Raw genomic sequence first — 27,978 nt, forward strand, 5'->3', positions numbered from 1 at the left:
CAGCTGGGCCATCCCTTATCCCTCTCCCCCATAGTGAAACTGTGTCAGAGTAATCTGTTCATCCATCATTCAGGGGCTGCTGGTCAGCCCTGGCAGGGAAAGAGAGAGAGACAGGTAAACATCAATGATGAGAGAGAATTATTGATTGACTAGCTGCCTCCTGCATGCCCCCTACTGGGGATCGAGCCCACAACCCTGGCATATACCCTGACTGCGAATCAAACTGTGACCTCCTGGTTCATAGGTCGATGCTCAACCACTGAGCCATGCCGTCTGGGCCCCTCACTTCCCTTTGCCATTATCCCCACAAATGAGTTGGGCACAGTGGCCAGATGAGAGGGGTCAACCAACTTTTACAAAGGTGGTTTGTGGAAGGTAGGCAAGTAGAAAGTGGATGGGCAATTGCTAAGGATGCTAAATTGATAAAGAAAAGAATAAGAGCTTTGGGAAGCAATTTGGCCATGAGTATTCTGGGCAATAAACACTTTCAAATTGCTTATCTCAGTAATGACACTTCTTAGAATTCTGTTGGGGTCCAACCCCAGCAGGTCCAGGGGTTCCCAAAGGTGTGGACGGAGTCGACGAAGAAGAAATGACATGGAGACAGCATTCAGTTGATCAGCAGCCTAGCCAGGATCTCTAGTCAGGTTCTAGCCAGGTTCTCCAGCCAGGTTCTGTCTTTATTCTCCTTCACATCTGTATTTATACCAGTTGATTTTAATCCTATCCATTCTATTCCAAAGGTTAGGGCATTTGTTATCTCCATTCCTATCCTAAGTAAAGATTATGTAGCTTAAGCATGATTGTTCATAGTTAAAGTGATTAACTACCCGCCTGGCACTTAGTGAAGGGGTTTTACTGATTTATTCCCTTCCTTAGTCCTGTTAATCCCTAACTCCAGGGAAAAATCCCCACCTGGGGAAACAACCTTTCTCAGAGAGGTGACCTTGGTTAAAACACATAGCGCTAAGTAGGGGAGCAAACATATTAAGAACAGTATGCCATATACGCCAGGTCCCTTGAAACATATGCTGTGCAGATGTTTCTTCCCTGCAGCGACTGTGTCAAGCAGCAAGGATGGACCAGCTTCTGGCAGAATTCAACTGGAGGAAACAATCAAAAAAGGAGGGAAAATTACATGTTACCAGATGTTGTGGATAAAAAGGGAAAGTAACCTCACAGGGGGATCTAATCATAAATTCCTAACTGGGAAGGTCACAGTGCGTAGTTGTGCCCTAGGCCTTTCCCTTCTCTAGTGAAAGGTTTTTAAGCCTGCCCTAGGTGCATCTAGGTTAAACACAACTTTGAAATACCAGAAGTAATGCCCCTTGAAGACATAATCCCCCTCAAGAGAGCACATAAACTTATCCTGTAATGCCATCCCTGCCCACCTTGCTCTCTCCCACCTTCCTTGTGTTCTCTCCTTAATTCCCAATGCATAAAAGAAACTGCAACCCTGTCATTCTTCAGAGCATTTTAGATCTTGCTTCCCAGCAATTTTCAATTTTGGCTCAAATAAACTCATAAAAATTCTCTGCAGGTTTAGACATTCTTACCTCTACACTTATTATACATACCAAGGGCTGTTGGCCAATTTCCTTCTATTAGTATATTAACTGCAGACTGAAATTCTTCTGACCTCAGCCACACTTTTCCCATATGAGAGCTGAACAGTAAGAAAATTGGTGGAAGCAAAATAACAATCAGCTCTCCTCCCACTCTGCATTCCCAATGTCGACAGAGACACACCTGATTTATACAACAGCCTTCCTGTTACATCTCTTCCCTCTCCTCTCGGTCGGTCTGGGACAGAGACTCATCATCATGGGCATTCCACTACTATACACACAGGCATACCACTCCAGGCACACGCCCCCCCCCCCCCCCCCCACACACACACACATAGGCTCCAAAGGTCTACTGCAACAGCCCCAGGCAATGCCTCATGACTGTCCTTGGGATTAGACTTCTGCCCCGTTACCTGCTACTCCCCTCCGTTTGTCCAGTGATAACTCTGAAGGCATGGCACCCAGCCTTGTCTGTCCTTCTCTGAGTCTCAAGGACAAGGTGTGCTTCCAGCCACTCTGCACCTCCCCTCCCAGCATCTCCCTCACCCAGATTTACTGCCTGACCCACAACTGAAAGAGTGGGTCCTGGGCCTCCATTGTGTTTAGTAAGCACCTGCTATATGTCAGGACCTGAGTTAGTTGCTGGGATTTAGAGATGATTGAAAACTAATCACTCTCCATAATTTCTTGCAGTGGAAGAAAAGTGTATAAACAGAAAATTACTATATGAACAGGTAAAGGCTGAGACTGGAATAGGATGGAGTGCTGTGGTCACACCGAGGAGACAGCCTCCACAGCAGGCATGACCTTAGAGGTGGCTTTTGAAGAATCAAGAGTTAACCGTGCCAAGAAGCATACACACAGACTCCTCTTACAGGTCTGCGGAAAACAAGCAGTTCGTAGAAAAGGTACTGTGGCAGTGAAAGCAGAACACACCATTCCAGGCCCACAGCAGTACTTACAGTCTGCAGAGCACGGTATGATCTACAGAGATTAAAACAAACCGTGATCTCTGCTCCCAGGCACAATATATATTCCTTAAACATAAGGCAAACTGCTCTGAATACACTGTGAATTGAGAATGGATAAGGACAGGTGATTTTAACTCTGGTCCTAAGTACAGAGTTCACGGGGGTGGGAGGAAAAGCACTCTCATTAAGGCACTGAAGTGGGTGGATAGAGTGAGAAAAAATCAAGGCGGGGCCCCAAGAGGTCAGCCTGATGGCGAAAGGGGGAAAAATGAAGCCTGGGCTGGAACTCTGAGACTGGAGCAAAAAAGAGGGTGGGGCCAGTGGGCTCCACCTCCTCTCCTCCTCCCACTTCCCCCACAACCTACTTTCTTTGGTGTCTGGTCCAGACTGGTGAGGTAGGAACTCCTAAGGTGAGTGACAGGTGGCGGGAGGGTCATGGGATTGGGGCAGGGGTGTAAGGAGGGGGCCTGGCCCCTTTGTAGAGTCTGTGAGTCCTTGCTGTGCAGAGTTCAGGGAACTCCTGACCTGGTTGCCTGCGAGTTGCCGCTGTGCTGCAAAGGAAAGAAGCGTCTTCTTCCCACCAACCTCCCAGCCCCTGTTTACTGCAGGCAGGAAACTAGAAATGTGAGCTTACTGAGTTAGACCCAGGAGAGGGTGGAGGACCCGGGTGGATGTGAAGTGTAGAGAGGTCAGAGGTTATCTGGCTTCTGTCCATGGCCCTAGGCCTTTGTAAGATTCTCACGTAGCTGTGGCCCTGTTGTGTCTATGTGCATTTTCTCCCTCCAACCGAGCATGGACTGACTGGAGGAAATGTGAAGGTGGGGTCAGACACGAGGTAAGTGGCGCCCCCCTTACTGAGGGCCTTGGCTGGGCAGCTGGGGAATGGAGGTCCAGTGCAAGCAGTAATAGAAAAAAGGCAGGGCCTGCCCCATCACCTGGATTCCAGAGATGCCAGTGAACCCCAAGGTCCCAGGGCCCACCCAGGACTGGATCCTGATGTGGAATGATAGAACTGGGAGAATCCAGGGAAGAAGGAAAAAAAAGGGGGGGCAGGGCCATGACACAGTAAGCTGGCTTGATGGCTGGGAATCAGAACTCTTGGACAGGTGTCCTGGCTTATTCCACACATCCTGATACCCTGGGACCCGATACAGAGTGAACCTACAGAGAATTACAGAACTGAAGAGGACACTGATGACCATTTATTTTGGCCATTTATTTGATTTGAGGTTGAAGAGCCTGAAACCCCCAGAAGGTGTCTGATATGGGTACTTTGGAATCTGTCCCAGCCATGATGCCAGTTGCTGGTCGAGACACAACAGCTGTGTGTCTTTTTGCAGGAGCCTGGGGAGGGGCCATGTTGCCAAGCCAGCTGTGGGGGAGACTGGAGAAGCCACTTCTCTACCTGTGCTGTGCCTCCTTCTTCCTGGGGCTGGCTCTGCTGGGCATACAGCCGGACACCGTCCCTGTTGCTTATTTCTTTCTGGCCTTGGGTGGCTTCTTCATGTTTGCCTGCCTGCTGGCCCGTTTTCTGGAACGGGTGTTCCAATCAGTGCAGCCGGAGAGCCCAGGGGCCTCAGGCAATGCTCGGTGAGTCGAGGGGTGGGCGGGATTGAAGGAAGATACTGTACCCATGATTTTCAACCTTTTCCATCTCGTGGCACACATAAACTAATTACTAAAATTCTGCAGCACACCAAAAAACGTATTTTTTTTGCCGATCTGACAAAAATAATAGGTATAATTTTGATTCATTCACACCATACAGCTATTGTTGTGATGGCTGCTGTTATTCTTTTAGACAGCCTAAGGGGAAGGTCAGTGCCCTTGACTAAGCAGTCAGGTATTGCATGTTTTAAAATTCTTGGAGAAACACTGGATGAAAAATCGCTGCGCTGTGCCCATTCTCCCTGTGTCTCTCTAGTCTCTCAGACATACGGGCTCTGCTTTCCACCTCTATCACTGGTATCAGTGAGAGGAGGGGGCAGAGGCTATGGAGGGGTCTTTTGTTGGTAGAAGATAGAAAAGGGCTCCTTTCAGTAAGCCACCAATGACCTTATTTCTCCTTCGCCAGGGACAATGAAGCCTTTGAGGTGCCACCCTATGAAGAGGCCGTGGTGTTGGAATCACAGTGCCGCCCCCAAGAGTTGGATCAACCACCTCCCTACAGCAGTGTGGTAATCTCCCCAGGACTTGTGGAGGGACAGCCTGACCATCCAGAGGGGCCCAGGAGAGCCAGAGTGGAAAGGCGAGTGGGCTCAGAGGGGTCTATGGCCCCAGGAAGTGCTGGGAGAGCTCCGATCAGCCTTCGGCTTCGGGGACCACGAGTTGCGTCCACTGCTCCTGATCTGCAGAGCTTGGGCATGCTCCCCAAATTGGAGTTGCTCCCCAGATTGGAGCCTCTCACTCCGCCGCCTGACTATGATGTCAGCTTCAGTTACCCTGATGATGAGAATGTTTTTTATGAAGACAACTGGACACCCCCCTAACAGACTTTCCCAGGATATATCATCTCTCTGCACCAGACCCACTCATTCATTTGACCACTTTTCCCAGTGCCTGCTACGCGTCAGGAACTGGACATCACCAACGGGGATTTTAACCCAGAGGGGAGTTAGGCTAAGGTAAGCCCTTCTCAGTTGAGATGCAGGTGGTACAATTTGAATTTTTCAGGTGACATTCAGAAACCTAACCCATAATTGTTATTTTCAGAGTTAGAGTGAGGGTGAGATGAGGCAATGATGCAGAGAAGCCGCAGAAGAAAGAAAAGAAACAACATCTGAGTGAAGTTATGTTGCCTCTGCTCTGGGTGCTTTGCCTCTATTAGATCACTTAGACTTCCCAGCCTCGTAGGGTAAAATCACCCTCATTTGGAAAATGAGGGTTCCAAGGGTCAGAGAAGCTTGATTATTTGCACCGGAGCACAGGGCTAGTAAACAGGATAAAAATAACTTGAACTCTGCTCTTCTGATCCGAAAGCCTATGATGTTCTCAAAACAAGGTAGCCAGGCCATCCGCACATCTCTCGGTCTGTCTCAGACAACTGCTGGTGAGGGATGGTAGACAGAGTGGGGGACCAGTTGTGTCTGCAGACAGGGTGGGCTGAGAGTGATCAGGCTTGTGCCCAGCCTCCCGGAGGCACAAGGCAAAACTGTGCTAACCCCTGCTCCACCAGGGAAGCGGTTCTGGCCCAAGGGCTGGAGAGCAGTGCCCCACGGAGGGTCCCCATCCTACGGGAAGCAGGGGAGTAAAACTGCCCCATGGTTAGGGTCTTCCCGTCTCGAGGACGCGTGGAGAGGTGGATCAGCAAGGATAAAGCGTGAGCTTCTCGGCAGAGGTGGCGGAGTATCTACAGATACTCTTGCGACATCCAATGTGAAGGCTGGAATCAATCACACTGACTCTCGTCGCTTCAGGCTCTCCCCTGCACTCTCACTGCTAGGGTTTCACATCAGCCCGGCCCTGCTTCCTCACATGTCTGGCACAAGCATGTCAAACTCGCGGCCCGCATGCCTCGTTTACTTGGCCCGTGTGAGACTGGAATTATGTCCTGGGCTGTGGTGTAGGTTTGAGCCGCTGGGAGTTGCTCAACCACCGCTGACCTACCCTCCTCTGCGGGGCGCGCCCACACAGGCGCCTGAGCGGGTAGCGGTCTGGCGCCTCCTAGTGTTCGCTTCCTTCCCCTCGCCCCAACATTTCAATAAAGTACAGAGTCCGGCCACGCCCGCCTCTCTGAAGTTCTTGCAATAGGCCAGGCGGGCGGAGTGGGCGGTGCGGGGGAAGGAGCCATGATTTCCGCGGGAACCCACCACCAATCGCGTTCCCACGTACGGCGGGGCGGCTCCTCGCGCTGTGCCCACCCCTTCCTTTTCCGCCGAGGGCGCGCTCTCCATTGGACAGCGCGTCCACCGAGGCTCTGCGCCTGCGCGCGCAGCCAGTGCCAGGCGGGGCGGGGCGGCCTCGTCGAGGGGCGGGACCAAGAGAGGTAGGGCGCAGGCGCGTTGTGGGCGGAGAGGGATGCAGAGGACTCGGAGGCTTTCGGTTTGTTTGGATCGTGGGCGGTGCGTGCATAGCCCGGGAAAAGCGAGAAATGGCGACGCCGATCGCGGGCTCCCGGCCCGCCCTCCCCCTAAACGGGCAAATGGCCGCTGACAGGGGACGCAGGTGAGTGAGGGAAGATCCCAGGGGTCCTTAGTGGGGCCCAGGGAAGGCGATCGCGCGGCGCAGGCATGTGGCCCTGGCGCCTCTCCCCACCTTGGACCCCTAAGGAGCCTTGTCCGAGCTTCCTGCAGGAGTGGGAAGCCGGGCTGCCCCCCCAGGAGCCCGCGGGCCTCTTCTCGGCCACGTCCCTCCCTGCCCGGCCTGGATTCGTCCGACCTAGGGGGGCTTTGAACAAGGGAGCGCTTTCCATCCCTGCCAAATCTCGGCCTCTCTTAAAGATTCTCCATCTTTAAATCTTTCAGAGTCTCTCCCCTGCTTCCATTCTGCATGAGACCTGCAGACCTCCTGATACTGCCTAATGTGCATTTGATTTGGATTGAGCATATCATGACCCGTATTGCTTTGGGTATAATGACCAGGTTTTCGAAGCAGTCAGCACAGGCTTTGAAAGGGTGAGATCACTTTGAAAGGCCAAGGAGGTTCCCGAGGCCCCCCGTATGTCTCCATCTCTGCCCCAGTTATAGATTTAATGGCAGACAGCACACAGGATAACCTTTAAGAGCCTCCTGGTCCAGACCCAGAAGATTAATTGAAGACTTCGGCACTGAAACTTGATGGAGGACACTGGATCAGGACTGAAGAACTCTGTGTCCTTTTGTCTACCCCGTCCTCCCCTTCCAGATGACTCCTAAAGTTCTAGGATGGTGGTTGCTTTTGGCAAGTCCACCTTTAAGATTCACAGCCCAATATGGAATACAGAAAGGAGCAGGTGTGTGCAAAACAGACGATGCTGCCCTGGCCGGTTTCTCAGTGGTGAGAGCATCGGTCCTCGGACTAAAGGGTGTGTTGTTTCTGGTCAAGGGCACATACCTTGCTTGGTTGCTAGCGGGATCCCGGCCCCCACCCGGGGCACCTGTGGGAGGCTACCAATGACGTGTGTCTCTCACATCCATGTTTCTCTCTCTTTCTCTCTACCCCTCCTTTCCACTCTCTCTAAAAATCAATGGGAAAATATCCTCGGGTGAGGGTTAACGAAAAGAAAAGAAAACAGATGATGCTTCAGATCAAACCCAAGGAAGTTTTTGATTGAAAATTCAGGTATGGGACTTGCAAGGTTTAAGAACTGGGAGTTAATTATTGAATTATGAGTATGGATGAGACAGACTAGGGACAGCTTCTTTCAGGGGTTCTTAATGTCAACATTTAAGGGCAGGCCAAAGGTCCTCTGGAGGAATATGGTGGGCATAGAGAGGACCTGGAGAGAATGGTGTCATGGGACCCAAGGGAGGAAAAACTTATTTTGTTTGTTTTAGTTTTTTTATTATTATTATTATTTTGAGAGAGAGAGAGAAACATTGGCACGAGAAGGAAACATCAATAGAGAAAACATCGATGTGAGAGGGAAACTGCAATAGGCTGCCTCCTGCATGTCTCCCACCAAGGATGAGCCCAAAATCCAGGCATGTGTCCTGACAGGGAATCGAACCAGCACCCTTTCAGTGCCTAGGACAACGCCCAGCCAACTGAGCCACACCGGCCAGGGCTGCTTTAGTTTTCTGTTCATCAAAAGTTAACAGCAACAGGCACATATTAAAATGAGTATGGCAAAGCCTTTTACAGATGGCTTTACTTTGAGGTTGGCCTCATTACACTTATTTTTACCTGAGTTTTATCATTGTTATTGCTTTGGTGTGTTCTAAAGTGATTATTAAATAGTTTTTGATTTCTGTAGATTGTGTTGTAGCAGGTTTTTACTGAAAGTTTGGGGTAGCAGGAGTCTTTCAAGAAACAGGAAATTTAAGTGGAATTGAAAACATCACTACTGTTCTAAACCCAAATTGTAACCTAGGTTGGTTGCTTCCAACCCTGGGAATGTGTTCCTGACCACTTCCTCTGCCTTGGGATCCCACATGCTATCTTCTTGGGTCTCTCTCAGCTCTTCCAAGACCGTGCTTTTCTCTTCTGTAACTGAAAATCTCTCACCTAGAGTTAAGCCAAGTACATTCTACAAATGCATGGTATTTCCCTGATTCTAAGAAGCACATTGTAGCATCTTTGAGATCAAGATGGATCTTTAAATAGGGTTTTAAGTTATAAACTGAAGCTATTACCATATCCTTTCTCACTGCCATCAGGCTCTTACTACTATCGTATATTTGGAAACTGACTAAGCAGGCTGGCGAGCTCTAGATTTACATAAACTAGGCACATAGATACTATACATTTAAATGGGATTCTTTTAGTTCATAAACAGAAACTGATCTCTTTCCAAACCAATAACAAAACTAAGGAATCCTTGAAATAAAGATATCCCTAGTAAACTAAATTACCAAAATAATTTAGCCCTTATGTGCTTTAACTCTTTAAGTGATTTCAAATTATGGTGGTTGTGTCCATCATTGGTATTTATCTACTGTGACTTCCTGTCATACTTTCTACTTATCCAGTTCTTACAGTATTCTAATATTTTCTAGTCACATTTTGTCACAGGAACTTAAAGTTTGAAAAGCCATAGTTATAATTTGTATAAGTAGACTAGATAGAGTGTGTTTGTGTGTTGTCTCATTTATTTTCCATTAGAGCTGGCCGTTGGTTTGAGTTTTTGCCATTGTATCAAATTATTTTATTCTTCACACGGAATCATTTAAAACTTACATCACTTTCGGCAGCCTAGATAAATAATGTGAAGTGTTTTTTGGAATAATTCTTTTAATTGAAATTGGTCTGTCTGAGGAATATTCCTTCTCATGAATACATGTGTGCTTGTGTGTATTTTTGATAAGATAGCTATTTCCCTCCTCTAAAGAGACCATTATTCTCAGACAATGCTCTCAGTTGAACATACTCCATAAAGAATTACATCATTTCCTTATGCTCAGCATGTTACTGCTCAATACTTCTTTGATTTTAATGAGATTCGATAAAATCAACCTTGGTTATTATTGTAAGTTCTGTTCCTTTTGTTCTTCCTGCTCACACCTCTTCCACTCCACTCTTCTGGGCCATATCTTCTGTATTGACAGCCTTTCTCTCTGCCTTTTATCTGTAGAGTATTGGGAGTGTGTGGCATGCATCCTGCCCATCAGGAAGCTCTGAAAAAGAACCGAGTGCTGCTGGCCAAACAGCTGTTGCTGAGTGAACTGTTAGAACATCTCCTGGAACAAGACATCATCACCTTCGAAATGAGGGAGCACATTCAGGTATCTGGAGGCGAAAGAGAAAAGCCAAGTAAATTGGTTGTAGAAGTAGGAACAGAGCATGATAAAGTGTAAAAAGGGTGTGGTGCCTTATTAAGGAATTGAAAATGCCCTTCTACCCTAGAGCCTTGAACAGAAAAGGTATCTAATTCCGGAATAATGGGAAGGGTTTCACCCATATTGTTTTTCCTGTGAAAGGAATTCTTGAGGTGGATGATGACATTTTTAGGAAGCTCATCTGGAGAAATGGAATTATAGCTAGATATGTAAATATGATTTCATGTTTTATTCTTGTATTGTAGGCCAAAGTGGGCAGTTTCAGCCAGAATGTGGAACTCCTCAGCTTGCTTCCCAAGAGGGGTCCCCATGCTTTTGATGCCTTCTGTGTGGCCCTGAGGGAAACCAAGCAGGGTCACCTGGAGGATCTGTTACTCTCAACCCTCTCTGGTTTTCAGCATGTACTCTCACCGGTATGGAGCCCTAGACACGTGGTGTGTTGAGAAGGGTTAGTTTGGTGGGTAAGGAATTTATGAGACAGGGTGGGGAGACTAGATTTTTGTTTTATTGGGACTGGACCATCTCCCTAAGACCTTGCATGGGGCTCCCGATTTCTTACAGTTGAGCTGTGACCACAACTTGAGTCTGTCTTTCCCGGTGTGTGAGTCCTGTCCTCCTCACAAGCAGCTGCGCCTGTCTGCAGGTGAGAATTGATGGGATAAAAGGGGTCCCACAGATTGACTTCCCTTTTCTTAACTGGTATCTGACTTTTCATTCATATTGGGGAACAGTTTCCTCGGTGAATTTGTTCAGGACTAGCAGGGCAGTTTAGATGGGATATTGGTTAGTCCTATTTCCCTTCCATCACAGATGATGTTTTTATGGTAATTGCCCTTGGAGCAACTTGTACAGATAGGAAATTCCTGCATATTCCCGTCTCCTCTATGAAGGTGAGTTATTGTAGAATGAGGAAAGACATCATCAGCCACTAGCCTTCTGATTGAGATGCTTTGTGATTAGAACAAGGCTTTTATCATATATCCAATTCAGTTATTTGGTGACTTGAGTACCTAATTATATTTAGGCTAAGTAAATAGGTCTCTGACCCCATGGATCTTACAAATTGAGGGGAATGGGCAAGACCAGTAATTATTAAATCCCCAGTTCGAAGGGTGCCTGAAGTTATGAAGCACTAGGATTGATGCATAGATTGTGTGCTAGCTTTTGGCTTTCTGTGCCACAGATACTGTGGAACACTCTCTAGACAACAGAGATGGCCCACCCTGCCTTCAGGTGAAGCCTTGTACTCCTGAGTTCTATCGAACACACCACCAGCTGGTGAGTCTGGCAAAACGGCACGAGGAAAGAGTTGGGAGATGAGATGTCCTTTCTGGGCATGTGAACTTAGTTTGTGTACACATTCTCTCCCTGTTTATTAGTCAGAAAGTCTTTGCTAGTGGATGTCTTTTATGGGCTTATTTCTGTCTTGACCTGGTGGGGTTCAGAAGAGTATGACGTCTGTGTTTTCTTGAAATGTCTCACCTAATTGGGGAGGCGTAGTTTCTGTCCTCAAGAAGCTCTGGGTCTAATTGGCGTTCCCTCCCCAGGCCTATAAGTTGCAGTCTCGGCCGCGTGGCCTGGCGCTGGTCCTGAGCAACGTGCACTTCACTGGAGAGAAGGACCTGGACTTCCGCTCCGGAGGGGATGTGGACCACAGCAATCTAGTCACCCTCTTCAAGCTCTTGGGCTATAATGTCCATGTTCTACTTGACCAGACTGCACAGGTACCCGATGCCGCATTTGGGGCCAGAAACCCCTGCTGCTTCTCTGCCTGCTGGGCTGTGTCTTACTAGTTACTTTACTCCTTACCTTTTTGCTCCCTTTTTTCTGCCTCTCACCTTGCAATCTAGGTGTTGTTTTTTTTGAAAAAGAACTAGGGCCAGCCAGCTACTTCAGTGTTGATTTCTCAGAAGGCTGTGTTCTCCCTCCTGAGTCATAAAAGTTCACGGTTGGGTTCTCATTTTTTCATGCTCAGCAAATTAATTCCCCATCACTCGGGGAGTGCGGAGGCGCTGAGATTCACCCAACCAGCTCAGAAGGATATTTCTAAGCCAAGGCTACACAGGGCATTTATTCTTGATTAATCATAACAGGAGTCTAGTTATTGTTGTAAAGATTACTTTGACAGATAAAATTGTTGCAAATGAGAGTTCGCTGGGATTGCCCTTGTAAATACTGTTTTGTGGCAGTTTAATGAATTAACATGTGGGAAAATTCCTTGTTTTTAAGAGTTGTGTGGCCACAAGGCAGATCTTAGGGTAAATTACTTCTGGACTAGATGCCTGCAGATCATAAGCATCATTATAGGTTATTCTTCATTAACCTCAGTTAACCAGCTTCACTTCCAACTTTATTACCTTTGGCTATTTCTATTTTGAAATTGTAATAGCCAGTTGGTGAATTAATATTCTTCATTTTGATTCCAGAATAGTAGTACTTTCCTGAACTTGCCTTTCGGAATGTCAGTGGTAAAATTAAAGTTTCTGGGAGATTCACTTTGATCTTTTGAGGTAGGGGTCTCTGTTTTGTCTTCGACATTGTCTGCAGTCTCTGTTTCTGTCTCTCAGCTGTCTTGCTTCTGTGAGGAAAAAGATGTATTTGCTATACTTTGGTAAGGCCAGTTTCACCAGTAGGTTCTCAGGTATTCTCTTTTGCATGCTGTCCTTGCCAGCTTTCCAGTAACAGCTATTGCAGAGAAGTAAGGCCACCCTTGCTCCCAAGCCATGGCTGAGCAGCTGCTTTAGTCATCGAGCATTCAAGTAGGTCATCTGCTTTCCTGAGAGGTCTGTTGGGAATCAGCCATGAGTCCTACCGAGGGAATCCTATTAGAAAGTCTTAACAAAAGGAATGCTTTCTGTGCTTCCTTACAGGTTCTGCTCCGGTTGTTTCTTTTGCTAGGAATTTATGGTGTCCTGGTTTTCCATATTGTGTGTAGTCAGCGGGAATCTTACATGCATTGATAGTGAAAGATACAACCGTGAGTCACCAAGTCAGCTGTGTACTGTTGTTTTCAGAGACAGTCAGAACAATGTGTGGCTCTATGAGCCCATTTCGTAAACACCATTCCTGTTTATGTTAAACCTGATGCAGACTCAAGGACCTACTGGATTCTCCTTCTCTGGTTACATTGTTCTGTAACTGCAATTGCGGTAACATCAAATTTTGAGTACCTTAGGATGGGCAGACTGTTAGGCAACAGAGATTTAAAAATGTGGACCTTGAGTTCTGGGGACCCCAGTTAGATGAGAAATTCTTTTTTTTTTTTTTTTTTATTGCAGGCTTAATTCACTTTATTTTTCTTGTATAAAATTATGTGGTGGCCACAGCGGGAGCCTGGGTCCTCTGCACAGAAACTCTGGTGTGGGTCTTGACAAGATGGTCAGTGAATTCCTGATAGGGAGACTTGGTGAACACGGTCTCTTTCCAGAGATCTGGGGTGAGATAGCTGTAGGTCTTAGAGATGGCATCAAAGGTGGCCTTGGCGAAGTTGCCCAGGGTGGCAGTGCAGCCCCTGGCCGAAGTGTAGCAGTCGTCAATGCCAGCCATCATCAGCAATTTCTTGGGCACAGGGGCCGAGACAATGCCCGTGCCCCTGGGGGCAGGGATGAGGCGCACCAGTACAGAGCCACAGCGGCCAGTCACCTTGCAAGGTACAGTGTGGGGCTTGCCAATCTTGTTTCCCCAGTAGCCTTGCCGCACGGGCACAATAGAGAGCTTGGCCAGGATGATGGCTCCACGGATGGCAGTGGCTACTTCCTTTGAGCACTTCACACCCAGACCGACATGTCCATTGTAGTCCCCAATGGCGACAAATGCCTTGAACCGGGTCCTCTGGCCAGCATGTGTCTGCTTTTGCACAGGCATGATCTTCAAGACTTCGTCCTTGAGGGATGTCCCCAAGAAAAAGTCAATGATCTCCGACTCCTTGATGGGCAAGGAGAACAGGTAGATTTCCTCCAGGGACTTGATTTTCATGTCCTTGACCAGGCGGCCCAGCTTGGTGACAGGGATCCACTCCTTGTCCTCGGCCTTGCCTCCACGAGCTCCACGGCCTCGGCCACGGCCCCGACCCCGGCTGCGACCCCGGCCCGGATGCCGCTGCCAAATCCTCCACGGAAGCCGCCGCGATCTCCTAATCCGGGGCCCCCGGGGCCTCCGGGCCCTCCCGCAGCACCGGCGTCATCCGCCATTTGGTGTTTCGTCGGAAAAGAAGGGGGAAAGTCTTGACAGCAGCAAAAAAGGAAGTCTGTCTCGTATATTCCCAAGGACCAAGCAAAATTAGAGACAGTTTCTTCTACAATAGTTAAGAGGAAGAAACAGTTGCCTGGGTAGATATCGTCTAAAGGATAAGTGGAGACTGGAACTGGCGTTGAAGGATGGAAGTTACTAAGGAGAGAGAAGTGGTGAAGGGATCCTAGGCAGGGTGAACAGTGTGTGGACAGGAAATGTATGTGTGATGTTAGGGACCTAGTGGTTGATCCAAATGCCTAGGGCAGTGGTCGGCAAACCACGGCTCGCGAGCCACATGCGGCTCTTTGGCCCCTTGAGTGTGGCTCTTCCACAAAATACCATGTGCAAGTGCGCACATACAGTGCGATTGAAACTATGTGGCCCATGCGCAGAAGTCGGTTTTCGGCCTGGGTGAGTCTATTTTGAAGAAGTGGCGTTAGAAGAAGTGGGGGGTGTCGGTCGGTCGGGCGACAGGAGACGCGGCGCAGGCGGGCCGCGGGATACGCAGTGCGGGGGGATGTACATTGTTTTGAGGTACATGTTCGCTGAGGTCGACCCCTTCCACCTCTCCCATCCACACTCATCTATCTGAAACAAGTATCCAAGACGAGTGTGGATGGGAGAGTTGGAAGGGGTCGACCTCAGTGAACGTACCTCAATCAGATTGAGGACGTTTTTAGCAAAGGCCAGCTTAGGAGTACCCTAATTAAGTTAATAACAATGTACCTACCTAGTTAGTTTACGTTTTAAAAATTTGGCTCTCAAAAGAAATTTCAATCGTTGTACTGTTGATATTTGGCTCTGTGGACTAATGATTTTGCCAACCACTGCCCTAGACCCTAGACCTGCACTAGGATTGGGATCCTTGCTTGACAGTAAGGTTTCTTCCATTCATTTCTCAACCCTTAGTTTCTTAGTCATTTTTTTTTTTACAAGAGTTCTTCCCCGTTCCCTGATCTGATATCCTTTTATCTATTGTTGTGTCCTCTATCCTGTGCCAGGGCTCCATCCCTTCTCCTCTCTTCTATAGCTCCGGAGAATCTCCCACTCACCACCCCAAATGCCATGATTTCTATTTCTCACTACAGGTCTCTCTAGCACTGTATCTCAGGTACTTGGCACATGGTGGCAATTAGTATAAATTAGTGAATGAATAAATTAATTGTTGAATTTGAGTCATTGATGTTTTCCTAAAATGTATTATTTTAATATACATATATATATATTTTATTGATTTCAGAGAGGAAGGAAGAAGAGAGAGAAAGAAACATCAATGATGAGTTCCTGCATGCCCCCTACTGGGGATTGAACCCGCAACCCAGGCATGTGCCCTGACCAGGAATCAGACCATGACCTCCTGGTTCATAGGTCAACACTCAACCACTGAGCCACACCAGCCAGGCGATGTATTTTTCTTTTCATTTCTTTAAGAGAGAAGGAAAGACAGAGAAACGCATCAATTGGTTGCCTCCTGCATGTGCCCTGACCAGGGCCAGGGCCAGGGAGGAACCTGCAACCGAGGTACATGCCCTTGGCTGGTATCGAACCCAGGACCCTTCAGTCTGTAGGCCAATGCTCTATCCACTGAGCAAAACTGGCTAGGGCTATATTATTCTTTAGCATCAGTAACATGGGGCTGCTTTTCTGATCATAAAGGATCATTCATTCATTGTCTTATCCCTGGGAATACAAAGATAAATACAAATAAAATAAACATTTTCTCCTATGCTATTCAAGAACTTAAGGCGTTTCCCCTTTTGGGATAAGTTTTGCCAGCCCAAAGGGGTCTATAAAATTCAACATTTAGGAGTACAAGCTACTGTCAAATGTAATAATGAAGACTCCAGGTCTCCCTCTCTCTTTCCTACTCCCTCTCCCTCTCGAATCGAACCTGAGACCCTTCAGTCTGCAGGCCGACGCTCTATCCCAGGGGTCCTCAAACTTTTTAAACAGGGGGCCAGTCACTGTCCCTCAGACCATTGGAGGGCCGGACTATAGTTTAAAAAAAAACTATGAACAGATTCCTATGCACACTGCACATATCTTATTTTGAAGTAAAAAAACAAAACGGGAACAAATACAATATTTGTATTTGCATGTGACCCGCGGGCCGTAGTTTGAGGACCCCTGCTCTATCCACTGAGCCAAACCAGTCAGGGCTGTTCTCTCTTCTTTTTCCCTAGAAGAAGGAAAGGAGAAAGGCAGAGGGTTTTGCTAAAGGAGGGATAAAGAACTCTACTTGGACACAGAGCAGTCCAAGTAAGACCCCAGAAGCTTGAAATAGTGTACAAGTTGGGGAATTATGATGTGTTCCAATCATAAAGTGAAAGAAAGGATGGAAGGAGATGAGGTTGGAGAAAGGGGTTCCAGGCTGTCCTCACATGGAAGTCATTACAAAGCCTCTCTTTCCCACACTCCCTCTTCACTCTCTTTCTCCCTTTCACCAGGTTCATCTATTTGCTTTAAAATAACCCCTCAATTGAAAATTGAAAACAATTCAGGCCTTAGTCAGGATTTTCACCTTTATCCTGAGAACAATAGGAAACCATTTGGCAGACTTAATTAAATGAGTGGTCAGAGCAAGTTTTCTTTTTAAGTTTATTCTTGTTGCTGCATTGAGAATGGTCTGAGAAGGAATGGACAAGAAAGATTTGGACAGAGCAGTCAGGTGGTGATAGGTAAGAGAGATCATGGTGAACTGAAGTGGTGGTAGCAATAAGATAGAAGGAGTATTGGACAGGTGTGGAAAGTATTTCTAAGGTAGAATTGATAGGTCTTGCTGATGGGTTGAATGATCTTTTACCCTCTCTGCATCCACCCCCTTGGGCATTTAACTTTCAAGTGTCCTCTGCCTCTGTCTCTGGACTTGACTATGTGCCTGGCTTTGGGTAATAGAATGAAGCAGAAGTGCAAGTATGGTGCTTCTAAGTCTACAACTCAAGACGCCTTGCTCTTTCTTGTGTTTCTGTCATCTCCATGAGGACATTCCTGAGGTAGCCTACTGGCATGGAACAGATACATGGCAGAGACTTGAAGTGCCCAGTCAGCCCAGTTGAGACTCGTCTAGGCGAAAGAGTGCTGAAAATAAGATTGAAGATAAAGGGACCAGAATGCACAGGGCCTTGGATGTCTTCCCAAAGGAATTAGACGTTCTTGTTTTGACATTAGAACATCATTAGTAATTCTTGAGCAGAAAGTGATGCATTATTCACGTGATGATTTGAAAAGATTAATATGACACCATTGTAAAGAATGGAGTAGAGACTAATGGCAGGAAACCCACTTTGGAGTTAAAATCATAATGCCGGTACGAGATGGTGAGGACCTAGACAGTCTAGTGTAGCGGTCGCCAACCTTTCGGACCTCACGGGCCACCGCTGGCCAAGTGGACCAAAAGGGAAAGAATATATGTGAAAACAGTATAATGGCATGGCTGTACTTTCATTGCTTGGTGATTGAATGACTGCATATAAAGGGAGATGGAAAAATTAAGTGAGGAATTGAGGGCCTCAGAGGAAGTCGAGACCAAAGATGTAAATTTGGGAATTACTTGTGTAGGAAAAATACTTAATAAGAGTATGAGATCTTTGAAAAAGAGTAACAAGAGCAGCCGAGCCAGTTTGGCTCAGTGGATAGAGCTTCAGCCTGCGGACTGAAGGGTCCCAGGTTCGATTCCGGTCAAGGGCATGTACCTTGGTTGCGGGCACATCCCCAGTAGCGGGTGTGCAGGAGGCAGCTGATCAATCTCTCTCATCGATGTTTCTAACTCTCTATCCCTCTCCCTTCTTCTCTGTAAAAAATCAATAAAATATATTTTAAAAAAAATAGTAACAAGAGCAAAAGGCTTAAGGCTGAACCCTAGGAGATAGCCCTCCATGTAGCCTAATCCTCAGCTCTAGAGATTTAGAGACGAGTGGAGGACATTGCAGAACCGGTTTCTGGCAGTGGCCAAACGCTCAGATGCAGTACGATCAGGTAGGCACAGTGGGGGTGAGAATTTGGTGCATTGCACATCTGCACTGAATACTTCCTTCCTGGAAAGACCTCGCAAGAAGCTCAACTCTTGTTATGTAACTATTTGGCGAGCAAAGAAACAGAATCCAAAAAATTAAGATTCCCTCTTTTTGCCTTCTATTACAACATTTTTACTTTCCGTTTAAAAATTGGAAATAGTGTGTAGTCTTAGGGAATCCTCTTTTCTTGACAGTGCGGGAGCGGTCACTGGTCTTTCACTGCTTGTGTTGGTTTTCATTTCTTCTCTTTGGCATCTAAGTCTATTCTCATTGCATATCCCTCATGAGGCTGCTAGTTCTAGAATTACAATTCATCATATATAAAGAAATAACACGTTTTAAGTGGCAAATGTTCTTTTGCTGTATGGTATTGGTCTTTAACTTGCAGTTGGGTCGCAGACTGCTTTGAGAACGTAGGGACAAGCAGTGGGTCCTTCCAGGAAAATGAAGCTATCCACAAAATCTTGCATATAATTTCAGATGATTTGCAGGTTATTCTCTTCTCCTGTACCCCCCACCCCCAGCCAAAAATAAAGGCAAGACTGCTCTTTAGAGAAGTTCTGTAATTTTATCTGAGCTAAAGCTGCAGATCCTATTTTAAGCTATGCTACCTTGGAAAAATTTCCCCAAATAACTAATCTCCATTGAAAGGTTTAGTCGTATTAATTCAGTTACAAAGTATGTGTTCTTTGTTTGGACTTTCTTGTCATCTGTTTACTGACCTAATAAAATGCTCATCTTTTTATTCCCTTCCACAAAGAAACTTCAGCTACTACTTGCTAAATTGTTACGGTCATCTCCAGAGGAGCATTCATACTTACGTATTCTCTTGGGGTTATATATTCTTGAAACAAGTCAATTTTGGATATCTTTTATTACCTTAAGATTTCCAATATTACAGTTGGCTTCTACTTGCCCAGAAAATATACATACTTTTTCAACAGAGCCAATTTCTCCATTTCCAGTTATGTTGCAGACTTAAGTCTCAATTATGTGCAACAGAAGTATAGTTGGCCCTTGAACAACACAGGTTTAAACTGCACAGGTCCACTTACATGCAGACTATATATCCCCAGGTTTCTCATTCACAGATTCAACCAACCTCAGATGGAAAACAGTATTTTCGATGCACTGTTGGAAATCTAAAGATGTGGAGGGCTGACTGTATGCCCTGTTTTACGCCATTTTATATAAGGGACTTGAGCATTTGAGATTTTGTTATCTGTGGGGACTCCTGGAAGCAGTCCCCCACAGATATTGAAGGACAACTAATTACCTTTTGGGGGAGTCAGAAGTATATACGGATTTTTGACTTTGTGGGTGTCAAAGCGCCCCTACCCACTGCATTGTTCAAGGGTCAACTGTATTGCAAACAAATAGATCGGTAGTTCTCAAGCTTTGCATTGTCAGGTCACCCAAGGGCTTGTTAAAACACAGTTGCTGGGGCCCAAGGCTTTGCACTTCTCACAAATTCCCAGGTGGTGCTGATGTTGCTGCTTTAGTGACCACACTTTGAGAACCACTGCAACTTAATACACAAGTGTGTGCTTTTTGTCCGGGGCTGTATCTGGTGACTTTTCTGCCTGGACAGCATACTCATCTTCATTACAGTTCATTCAAATTCATAATAAAATAACTTATCTCTCTGCTGATCTCAGATACGAGAGTCAGTCCAGGCATCTTGAGTTGTAGAGGGAGACATAGGTTTAACAATTAGTATCAGGTTTTGTATTATGGTATAACTTCCCATTGATGGGCCAAATGCCTAAAGTAGAGAGGTACTCGTGTATGGCAACATAGTGCTAGATAAACAAAATTCTTTAAAAATAATTTTTTTTTTTTAACATTTCAGAGAGGGAGGGAGAGATAGAAACATCAATGATGAGAGAGAATCATTGATCAGCTGCCTCCTGCACACCCCGTACTGGGGATCAAGCCCACAGCCTGGGCATGTGCCCTGACCAGGAATAGAACCATGACCTCCTGGTTCATCGGTCAACATTCAACCACTGAGCCACAGTGGCCAGGCAATAAAGCAAGATTCTTAAATTGGACTACAAGGTTGACGAGTAATAGGGTTTTTTTTTGGGGGGGGGGGGGAGATAATATTGTTACCCTTAATTAGACATACACATAATAATACTGGCAGGTCTTTGCAGGATATGCCAGACATAGCTATACAGAATGGGGATTAGAACCTTGAGGGGCTTAATAACTTGTACCAGTTTTGAACCCAGGGGTCAAACTTCAGTCTGTCTGTCTGATCCCGTGGCCTATGCATTTAGTCATGGCCCTGACAGAATTTTCCAGACAGTGTGCTCCTTCCTGAACAAGGTGTTTTATACAGACATCATCACTGTCTCTGGGCACTTCAGATCTCAGATAGAAAACAGCGTAGAAGGTCTGCTGTTCTCTAGATCATGGTCCTGTTAGCCCTTTGTCACGGAGCAGTTTATTTCCTTGTGGCCCCATAGGTGATACTCATTCACCGCTCAGCAGGTGGCCCCCCTGTGCCACTAATGTACAACAGTATTTGCTCAAAAGAAATCTGGTTGGTGATAGGGGGATGGATAAAGTTAACTAGCTCTTGATTAGCTTCATTAGTTATGTGCTTTAATCCAGGAGTTCTTAGCATATCTCAGTCTGTGCATTTTGTGCAATTATATTCAGAATTCTGTGTCTGAAGTCATGCATTTTTTGATGAGTCCATGCTTTTTCTAGCCTCTCAACGGCTCTCTGACTTATCATTGACCACAGAAATCACTTTACCTTCTAATAACTTAAGGTTTCAGACGCCACAGAAAAGCTCATATTGGTGCTGACTATAGTGAACAACACTAAAAGGTGTGTTTCTTTTAGGAAATGCAAGAGAAACTCCAGAATTTTGCCCAGTTGCCTGCTCACCAAGTCACTGACTCCTGCATTGTGGCCCTCCTCTCTCACGGCGTGGAGGGCGGCGTCTATGGTGTGGACGGCAAGGTGCTTCAGGTGTGTACAGTCTTGTGGATGGTGCTGGATCACGTCTGTCACCTTCAGCCTGTGCTGGCTGCTGCTGTGTGTATAAGACTCAGAAGGTCCTACTGACCACTTACCCTCCCCCCTCCCTATTCCTTTCCACCAGCTACAAGAGGTGTTTCGGCTCTTTGACAATGCCAACTGCCCGAGCTTACAGAACAAGCCGAAAATGTTCTTCATCCAGGCCTGCCGTGGAGGTGAGTGCCCTGCAGGACGAGCACCGGGGTGGCGGCTCCCGGGCAGCCTCCCCCCAGCTCTCACTTTCCTGTTTGCTCCTCTCAGGTGCTAATGGATCCCTTGGGCACCTCCTTCTGTTCACTGCTGCCACCGCCTCTCTTGCTCTGTAAGTGTCCCCGATGCATGGGGTGTGCTGGGACCTGGGCAGCCCATGGCTCTCAGGTCGCTCAGCTCTCTGCACCGCCATGCCTGTTCTCAAGACTCTTTTCTGAGGACTCTGACTTCTTTCTGTGCTTACCAGTAACCTGATGTGCTTTTTTGTTACTTCTTCCAGTTAAGGATTTCCTGTCCCTCTCACTTTATCCCTTCCTCTTTTCCTTCCTCCATCTCTTGTCCCCTTTTCCACTTTCTCCTTTTTCTCAACTTTTCACCTGCCATCCTTGCCTCCCTGCTTCATCATCCCTGTGCCATGCAGGACAGCAGGTACCAGGTCCGCCCTGGCTTCCTTCTCCTGAGCTGCTTCCCTCCCTCTTCTTTCTCGCATGCAGTTCTACCCCAGGACTCTGACTGGGCTCAGCAGACATGCGGGCTTGCTTCCTGGGAGGAAACCAGTAATAACAAAAAACTAACTGCAATCAAATTCTGCCTCTACCACTGACTAGTTATGTCAAGTCAGAGAAGTTACCTGATGTCCCTCTGTCTTCGTTTCCTTGATATAAAATGTGGATAATCATCAGGCCTATTTCATAGAGCTGTTGTGAGGATTAATTGAAATAGTGCATAGGAAGGGCCTGCTTAGCCCAGTGCCTGGCTCCTAGTAAATCCACCAAAACTGCCAGCTGTGGCTGTTATAACATGATCAGTGCTTTCGAAGGGCTTATAGGTTGGTTTAAAGGTCATTTTGTCCAAATATTCAAATAATTACTTTTATCTGTTGTATGTTCAACACATGTAAATGATTAATAATGTTTTTATTCTCCTAATATCACCAAAGAATATCATTTATTAGGGTCCTACAACATGACTAGGACTACACTAGGTAGTGTCACAAAAGCAAAGGAAAATGTGGTCTCTCCAAAGTGCCTATTAATTACTTGGAAAATACAGCAAATATACCTGACGTAGTTCTGAGTAGTTAAAGGCCTGAAGTAAGCAAGGGTGAAATTAGCGAGATACCATACATATGAAGCGCAAGTTGTAAGGAATCGGTCATTTTAGGTCAGCTTAGTTTGAAGACATTTGGGGGATATGGTGAGGCTTATTTTGGACCCAGAATGATAAGCTTTCCATAGATGTGGAGTAGCAGATAGAGCCTTTCAGGAGAAAGAGGGGTTGGCGATAATATGACAAGCACAGCAAGATTAAAAGGCCCCCCCCCCCCCCCCCAAAAAAAGAAAATGATGTGCTGAGTCAGAAGTATGCCCGGATGTAATTTAAAAACCGAGTGTCTGTAAGTATATAGTGAGATGTGGCCACATGGGGTAGCGCCAGCTGGTTATAAACCTTTAGTCACGGCTGAGATTTGGGGCTTCAGCAGATAATAGTACAGAGCTTTGGGAGCTTAAGTAAGAAATTACGTGATGATTTTTTCCCAGGACGATCACCATGGCAGGAAGCTGCACTAAGAAAAGAGTATGTGAGGCAGGAACTTAGGTTTTTACTCACCTGCTGTTTTCCTAGGCCCAGAGCATTGCCTGATAGATACATGGTAGCACTTAATAAGTAGTGAATGAATGGATGGAGACTCTAGCGATAATGTGGAAAACAAATATGGGGATATTGGAAAGAAGGAACTAGTAACATTTATTAACAGATCTGAGGCCTAAAGGTAGGAAAGAAATTTCCTTTCTCTTGAGGGACACATTCAGCTTGGCTTAGTTCCTTCAGGAGGTGTCACCAGCAAAATAAAATGAAAGACATTCATGATCATTTTCTCCTATATTCAGAGATACATACACTGTAGATATATGGATAGTGAGAAATGACTCCGAATCTTTAAAATTAAATACTTAAACTTGAGCTCACCTGTCTTCTGTATTTAGTTAATATGGTCGATGTCTATAAAAAATATCACCCTCACCTGGCCAGTGTGGCTCATTGGTTGAGCATATCAACGTAGAGGTCAGGGTTCGATTCCTGGGTAGGGCACATGCCTTGATTGTGGGCTCGATCTCCAGTAGGGGGTGTGCAGGAGGCAGCTGATCAATGATTCTCTCTCATCGTTGATGTTTCTATCTCTCCCCCTCCCTTCCTCTCTGAAATCAATAAAAATATATGTTTTTTTAAAAATACCACCTTCTCCGTAGTCTATGAGGGCAGAGACTTTTTCTTAACTGTCTCTCTAGAGCTTAAAACAAAAACAGTGACTGGCACATGGCAGTTGCTCAATAAATCTTTATTGGATCAATGAATCTTGGTTGTTCCCCCCCCCCCCAGTTCTTCAAGCTTCTCTTTTCTTCTAGGCTTTCTTGAATAGTGCGTGGAGCAGGCAGTGTTGTGAAAAAGCATACTTTTATCTTTTGTGTGATGAGTTGTGTGTCTTCTCTGTCTCTCTTTCCTACCAATGCACCCCCTCCCATCCCCAAAATGAAGCAACATCAAATAAGAATATGTCTGGGCCCTAGCCGGTTTGGCTCAGTGCATAGAGCGTCGGCCTGTGGACTGAAGGGTTCCAGGTTCAATTCCGGCCAAGGGCACATGCCCGGGTTGTGGCCTCGATCCCCAGTAGGGGGCTTGCAGGAGGCAGCCGATCAATGATTCTCTCTCATCATTGATGTTTCTATCTCTCTCTCCCTCTCCCTTCCTCTCTGAAATCAATAAAGAAATATATTTAAAAAAAAAAAAAAGAATATGTCTGGGAATAGGTAAGGCCTCAGTCAAGAGGCAGGGCATGTGCTCAGGGTAGGTTGAGAAACTACTGCTAAAACTTTTGAATATATAGTGTTCTTTTAAGTTTTTCCTCTTTTAAATTGCTCTTAAATCTTGGATACCTGATACAATATGGCTTATGGAATTAATAAATAAGTAATAAGTGATTTAAAAATACCAAAAATGCTTTGGAAACAGCTGGTCATGCTTAGTTTTGTAATCTTTTTATTGTTACATAGACTTTAGGTTGTGACTTTTATATGGTATATATGTAATCATACTTTTGGTTTATTAACTTGTTTTTTCTTTTACAATAAGTTAAATATATCAATTGTGTTTTGCAATAAAAAGCACCATGACTTTCAGGTGCATTGTTCAGTGAGCAAATGAATCATGGTCAGAGGCAGTTTTTAGTTCTGTTTACCAGGGTATGTGACTCAGCACTTTCCCCGTCTTGCACAGAATAGACAGCTCAGACCATGTGTTTGGGCACCCCCTGGGGTAATGAATGCATGTCGGGAGAGGAATGGGAACAATGGGTTTTTTTTGCATTTTAACTCATCAGCTCTAGGTTGGAGGCAGCAGCTGGAAATGGCTCTTCCCAGTCAAGGTTGTAGGGAACTTGGGCTTGTCTGTGACGGGCCCAAGAGAGACGAGAGGAAATAACATCCTTGTCCACTCTGCCTTCCTACAGATGAAACGGATCGTGGGGTTGACCAGCAGGATGGAAAGGGCCACTCCCTGTCCCCCGAGTGCGAGGAGGGTGATGCTGGTAGACAGGAATTGCTGAAGATGCGACTGCCCACTCGCTCGGACATGATATGTGGCTATGCCTGCCTCAGAGGTATTGTGAATTCTAGAACAGTCCAAACGATTACACTCTCTTATAGACTTGCACTTTATCATGTACAGCTCTGATGGGGGCGGGTAGAAAGTGCCGTGGACAGCTAGTTTGGGATGTCTAGCTATGCAAGGGTATCCCATGACCTTCACACTGTGGTCACTTTTGTCCTGGTTGTAGGGACTGCCGCCATGCGTAACACCAAACGGGGTTCCTGGTATATCGAGGCCCTCACTCAAATCTTCTCTGAGAGGGCTTGTGACATGCACGTGGCCGACATGCTTGTCAAAGTAAGTCGCTCAGTCTGGCTCTGAACCTTTTGCCCCTCCAGGGTGTTGTCCCTTCCTCCTCCCTTGCCCAGTCACCACCCAGTCTCTCCACCCTTCCTGTGAAAACACCAGATTCTCAGACTTTGGACTCTTGGTTTTTGCCTTTCCAGGTGAATGGACTTATCAAGGAGCGCGAAGGCTATGCACCCGGCACAGAGTTCCACCGGTGCAAGGAGATGTCGGAGTACTGTAGCACCCTGTGCCGGCACCTCTATCTGTTCCCCGGACACCCTCCCACGTGACGCCTCCGCCCGGCCCCGGGGCCACAGGTGGTGTGCTGGAGCTTCTGCAGGATCGCCGTTTCTGTCCTTCCCTCTCAGGGACTGGGAGTTTCGGGCTGGTTTCACAGCCTGCCATCCTCGACGTTGAATCCCGGCCCACAGGCTGGCTCCCCCTGTGTGAGGCTCTCTCCCTGGGCTGGCCCTGGCTGGACGGGTTGCCAGCAACGTTTGGCTGCCGTAGAGGAGCCTGGTGAAAGGTGTGTGAGCACGGGGGCTTTATGGGGAGAGGCATGCAGGTCTCCTCGACCTGTGTGCTCACTTCCTGCCCCGGGCTTCTGTAGGTAGCATTGTGGTGGTTGCTTTTGTTACGTTAGTTAAGATGTCTCGGAGGTCATCTCCCGCTTCATATCCCAGCCCCATTTGTCCCAGAGTGAGAGTCCTCATTTAATGCAGGCATTTCCCACGTGGCTTTGGAAGGACAAACAGGACCAGAGACACACTCTGCTGCTGTGTGTGGAACAGCCTGTGCATTCCTCCCGTGCGGCAAGGCCACTGCAGGAAGGACAGTGCCACCTGTGGCTCCTCTGGACTCAAGGAATCCGAGCTTTCAGCAGAGGCTAGGGATCGGATGCCTTGTATCTGGAACTCACTGATCTTTATGCAGGGACATCCCAAAGGTCTTTTCTCCGAACTTTTACTGGAATGAGCCTGGCAGTGCCAGCAGGGGCAGGTGAGGGTGAGATGCTTCCTCATCCTCTAACCCAGTGGTTCTCAGCCTTCTGGCCCTTTAAATGCAGTTCCTCATGTTGTGACCCAACCATAAAATTATTTTCATTGCTACTTCATAACTATAATGTTGCTACTGTTATGAATCGTCATGTAAATATCTGATATGCAGGATGGTCTTAGGCGACCACTGTGAAAGGGTCGTTGGACCGCCAAAGGGGTCGCGACACACAGGTTGAGAACCGCTGCAAACCTGTCACCTTATCTTCTAGTTGTTCTCTCCCTGCTTCCTGCTTCTCCCCTCATTCATGAGATCCTGGTTACTGCTGCCTCCAAATCGGTCTAAAATATTACTTAATTGGCTGCTCAAGGGTGTGATGTAGTTCCTTGTTCCTGCTTTCTGTTTCAGTGTTAAATCCCCTTGGACATTATACGGCCTATTTCCTTGTCCCCTATGTCTCTCTGTTTCAGGGAGGCCTTTGCTAGATGGCTGTCCGTGTTTGTTTACCCTAGGAGCCATCCTTATCTGTGCTCACAGGAGACTTTCCAGTTCCTGGAGGCCTCTCTGACTTCCATTCTTCGTACTACAATCTAATATCTATATAACAGACTTGGTTTTAAGTATAAATCTTGATCATGTCACTCCCCTGCTTGGAACCCTTTGGTTTTTTATTACACCTCAAATAAAATCCAAGCTCCTTACCTTAGCCCACAGGCCCCACCTTCTCCTTATTAAGTACTGCTTTTTCTCTAAGCAGCAACTCCAGTGGCTCCTTAGTTTCAAACATTCTGAGCTCTTTCCTGTCCTGAACCGTCGCAGACACTCTCTCGGGGTCTACTGAGTGCCATTCCTCATCACTCTTGATTGGGTGGTTTATTCTTCAAGTGTCAGCTTAAATTCCACTTTCTTGTGGAGGCCTTCTCAGGCCATTCTGTCTCTAAATGATCTGTTTATTCCTGTGTCCTGTTTAATTCCTTCATTGCACTTTTCATAACCTATGATAATATTTACTTGCTTCCCTTGTTCATTCTCCTCTACTAGAAGCTCCATGAGGGCAAAAACTTTTTTGTTCATCAATATGTACCCAGTGCCTGGCATATGTTAGGGCTTCAGTAAATGTTGAAGGAAGCAACCCTAGCCAGAATCCTACTTTTTGACAATATACACAGTTTGGTGTTTTGTTTTATTCACTGGTATTAGCCCCTGAAGACATGTCACATTGAGACTTCCTCTACATCTCCCATGGAGCCTGGCACAGTGCTCGGCCTGTATCATAGTTCAGGTGCTCAATAAATGCTCGTTCTGTGAGCCAGGTGGTTCGGAGACTTGTGGCCAAGTCCTCCCTACCCCTGGATCAGTATTGTATGGAAATATTTGGGTGATAAACCTTCTCACTTCCCACTGCCAGGATGTTGCATTGCCATCAGGTGCCAAATAAATGCTTATATTTATTACTAATATGTGTCTTATGTCTCTGTGTTTGCAGACAATCTTACAATGCCTGCATATTTTTCTTAGCCCGTTACAGCATCCCTCACCACCTCACAAGGCATACCCCTTCTTATTTTGCTGCCAATTTTTTTAAATTTTTAATTTTTTCAAT

General features: G+C 46.5%; 2 protein-coding genes and 1 pseudogene across 10 annotated transcripts; 2 read left to right on the forward strand and 1 right to left on the reverse strand.

Moving 5' to 3' along the window:
• The first annotated feature begins 3,330 nt into the window (after positions 1-3,330).
• Positions 3,331-6,162, forward strand: TMEM139 (transmembrane protein 139). Its single transcript, XM_023758878.1, has 2 exons — positions 3,331-4,129; positions 4,614-6,162. The coding sequence occupies exons 1-2, from the start codon at positions 3,804-3,806 to the stop codon at positions 5,026-5,028; spliced, it is 741 nt and encodes a 246-aa protein (XP_023614646.1). The 5' UTR covers positions 3,331-3,803; the 3' UTR covers positions 5,029-6,162.
• Positions 6,163-6,554: 392 nt separating this feature from the next.
• Positions 6,555-27,833, forward strand: CASP2 (caspase 2). Of its 9 annotated transcripts, none has more exons than XM_023758868.1 (11): positions 6,555-6,703; positions 9,750-9,900; positions 10,200-10,388; positions 10,516-10,597; positions 11,138-11,232; positions 11,502-11,678; positions 21,057-21,185; positions 21,319-21,409; positions 24,952-25,101; positions 25,279-25,388; positions 25,538-27,833. In XM_023758868.1, exons 1-11 carry the CDS (start codon positions 6,630-6,632, stop codon positions 25,667-25,669), a joined length of 1,380 nt encoding a protein of 459 aa, XP_023614636.1. In that variant the 5' UTR covers positions 6,555-6,629; the 3' UTR covers positions 25,670-27,833. The 9 variants fall into 9 exon arrangements, with proteins under 9 accessions (XP_023614636.1, XP_006094808.1, XP_023614641.1 ...); XM_006094746.3 differs by having other exon boundaries at positions 10,200-10,367; XM_023758867.1 differs by lacking the exon at positions 6,555-6,703 and adding an exon at positions 6,758-7,541.
• On the reverse strand, positions 13,227-14,161 carry LOC106698156 (annotated as a pseudogene).
• Positions 27,834-27,978: the final 145 nt, after the last annotated feature.

Source organism: Myotis lucifugus, unplaced genomic scaffold (assembly GCF_000147115.1).
Source record: "Myotis lucifugus unplaced genomic scaffold, Myoluc2.0 scaffold_141, whole genome shotgun sequence".
In the NCBI taxonomy this organism is placed as follows: Eukaryota; Metazoa; Chordata; class Mammalia; order Chiroptera; family Vespertilionidae; genus Myotis; species Myotis lucifugus.

Bases quoted from the DNA above. Each gene is read 5' to 3' on its own strand.
- TMEM139 (XM_023758878.1), top strand. From the start codon at position 3,804: ATGGGTACTTTGGAATCTGTCCCAGCCATGATGCCAGTTGCTGGTCGA. The intron at 4,130-4,613 runs GTGAGTCGAGGG...CTCCTTCGCCAG, and splicing joins GGGGCCTCAGGCAATGCTCG to GGACAATGAAGCCTTTGAGG.
- CASP2 (XM_023758867.1), top strand. From the start codon at position 7,402: ATGGTGGTTGCTTTTGGCAAGTCCACCTTTAAGATTCACAGCCCAATA. The intron at 7,542-9,749 runs GTGTGTTGTTTC...TTTTATCTGTAG, and splicing joins ATCGGTCCTCGGACTAAAGG to AGTATTGGGAGTGTGTGGCA. The intron at 21,410-24,951 runs GTGAGTGCCCTG...GCCTTCCTACAG, and splicing joins CATCCAGGCCTGCCGTGGAG to ATGAAACGGATCGTGGGGTT.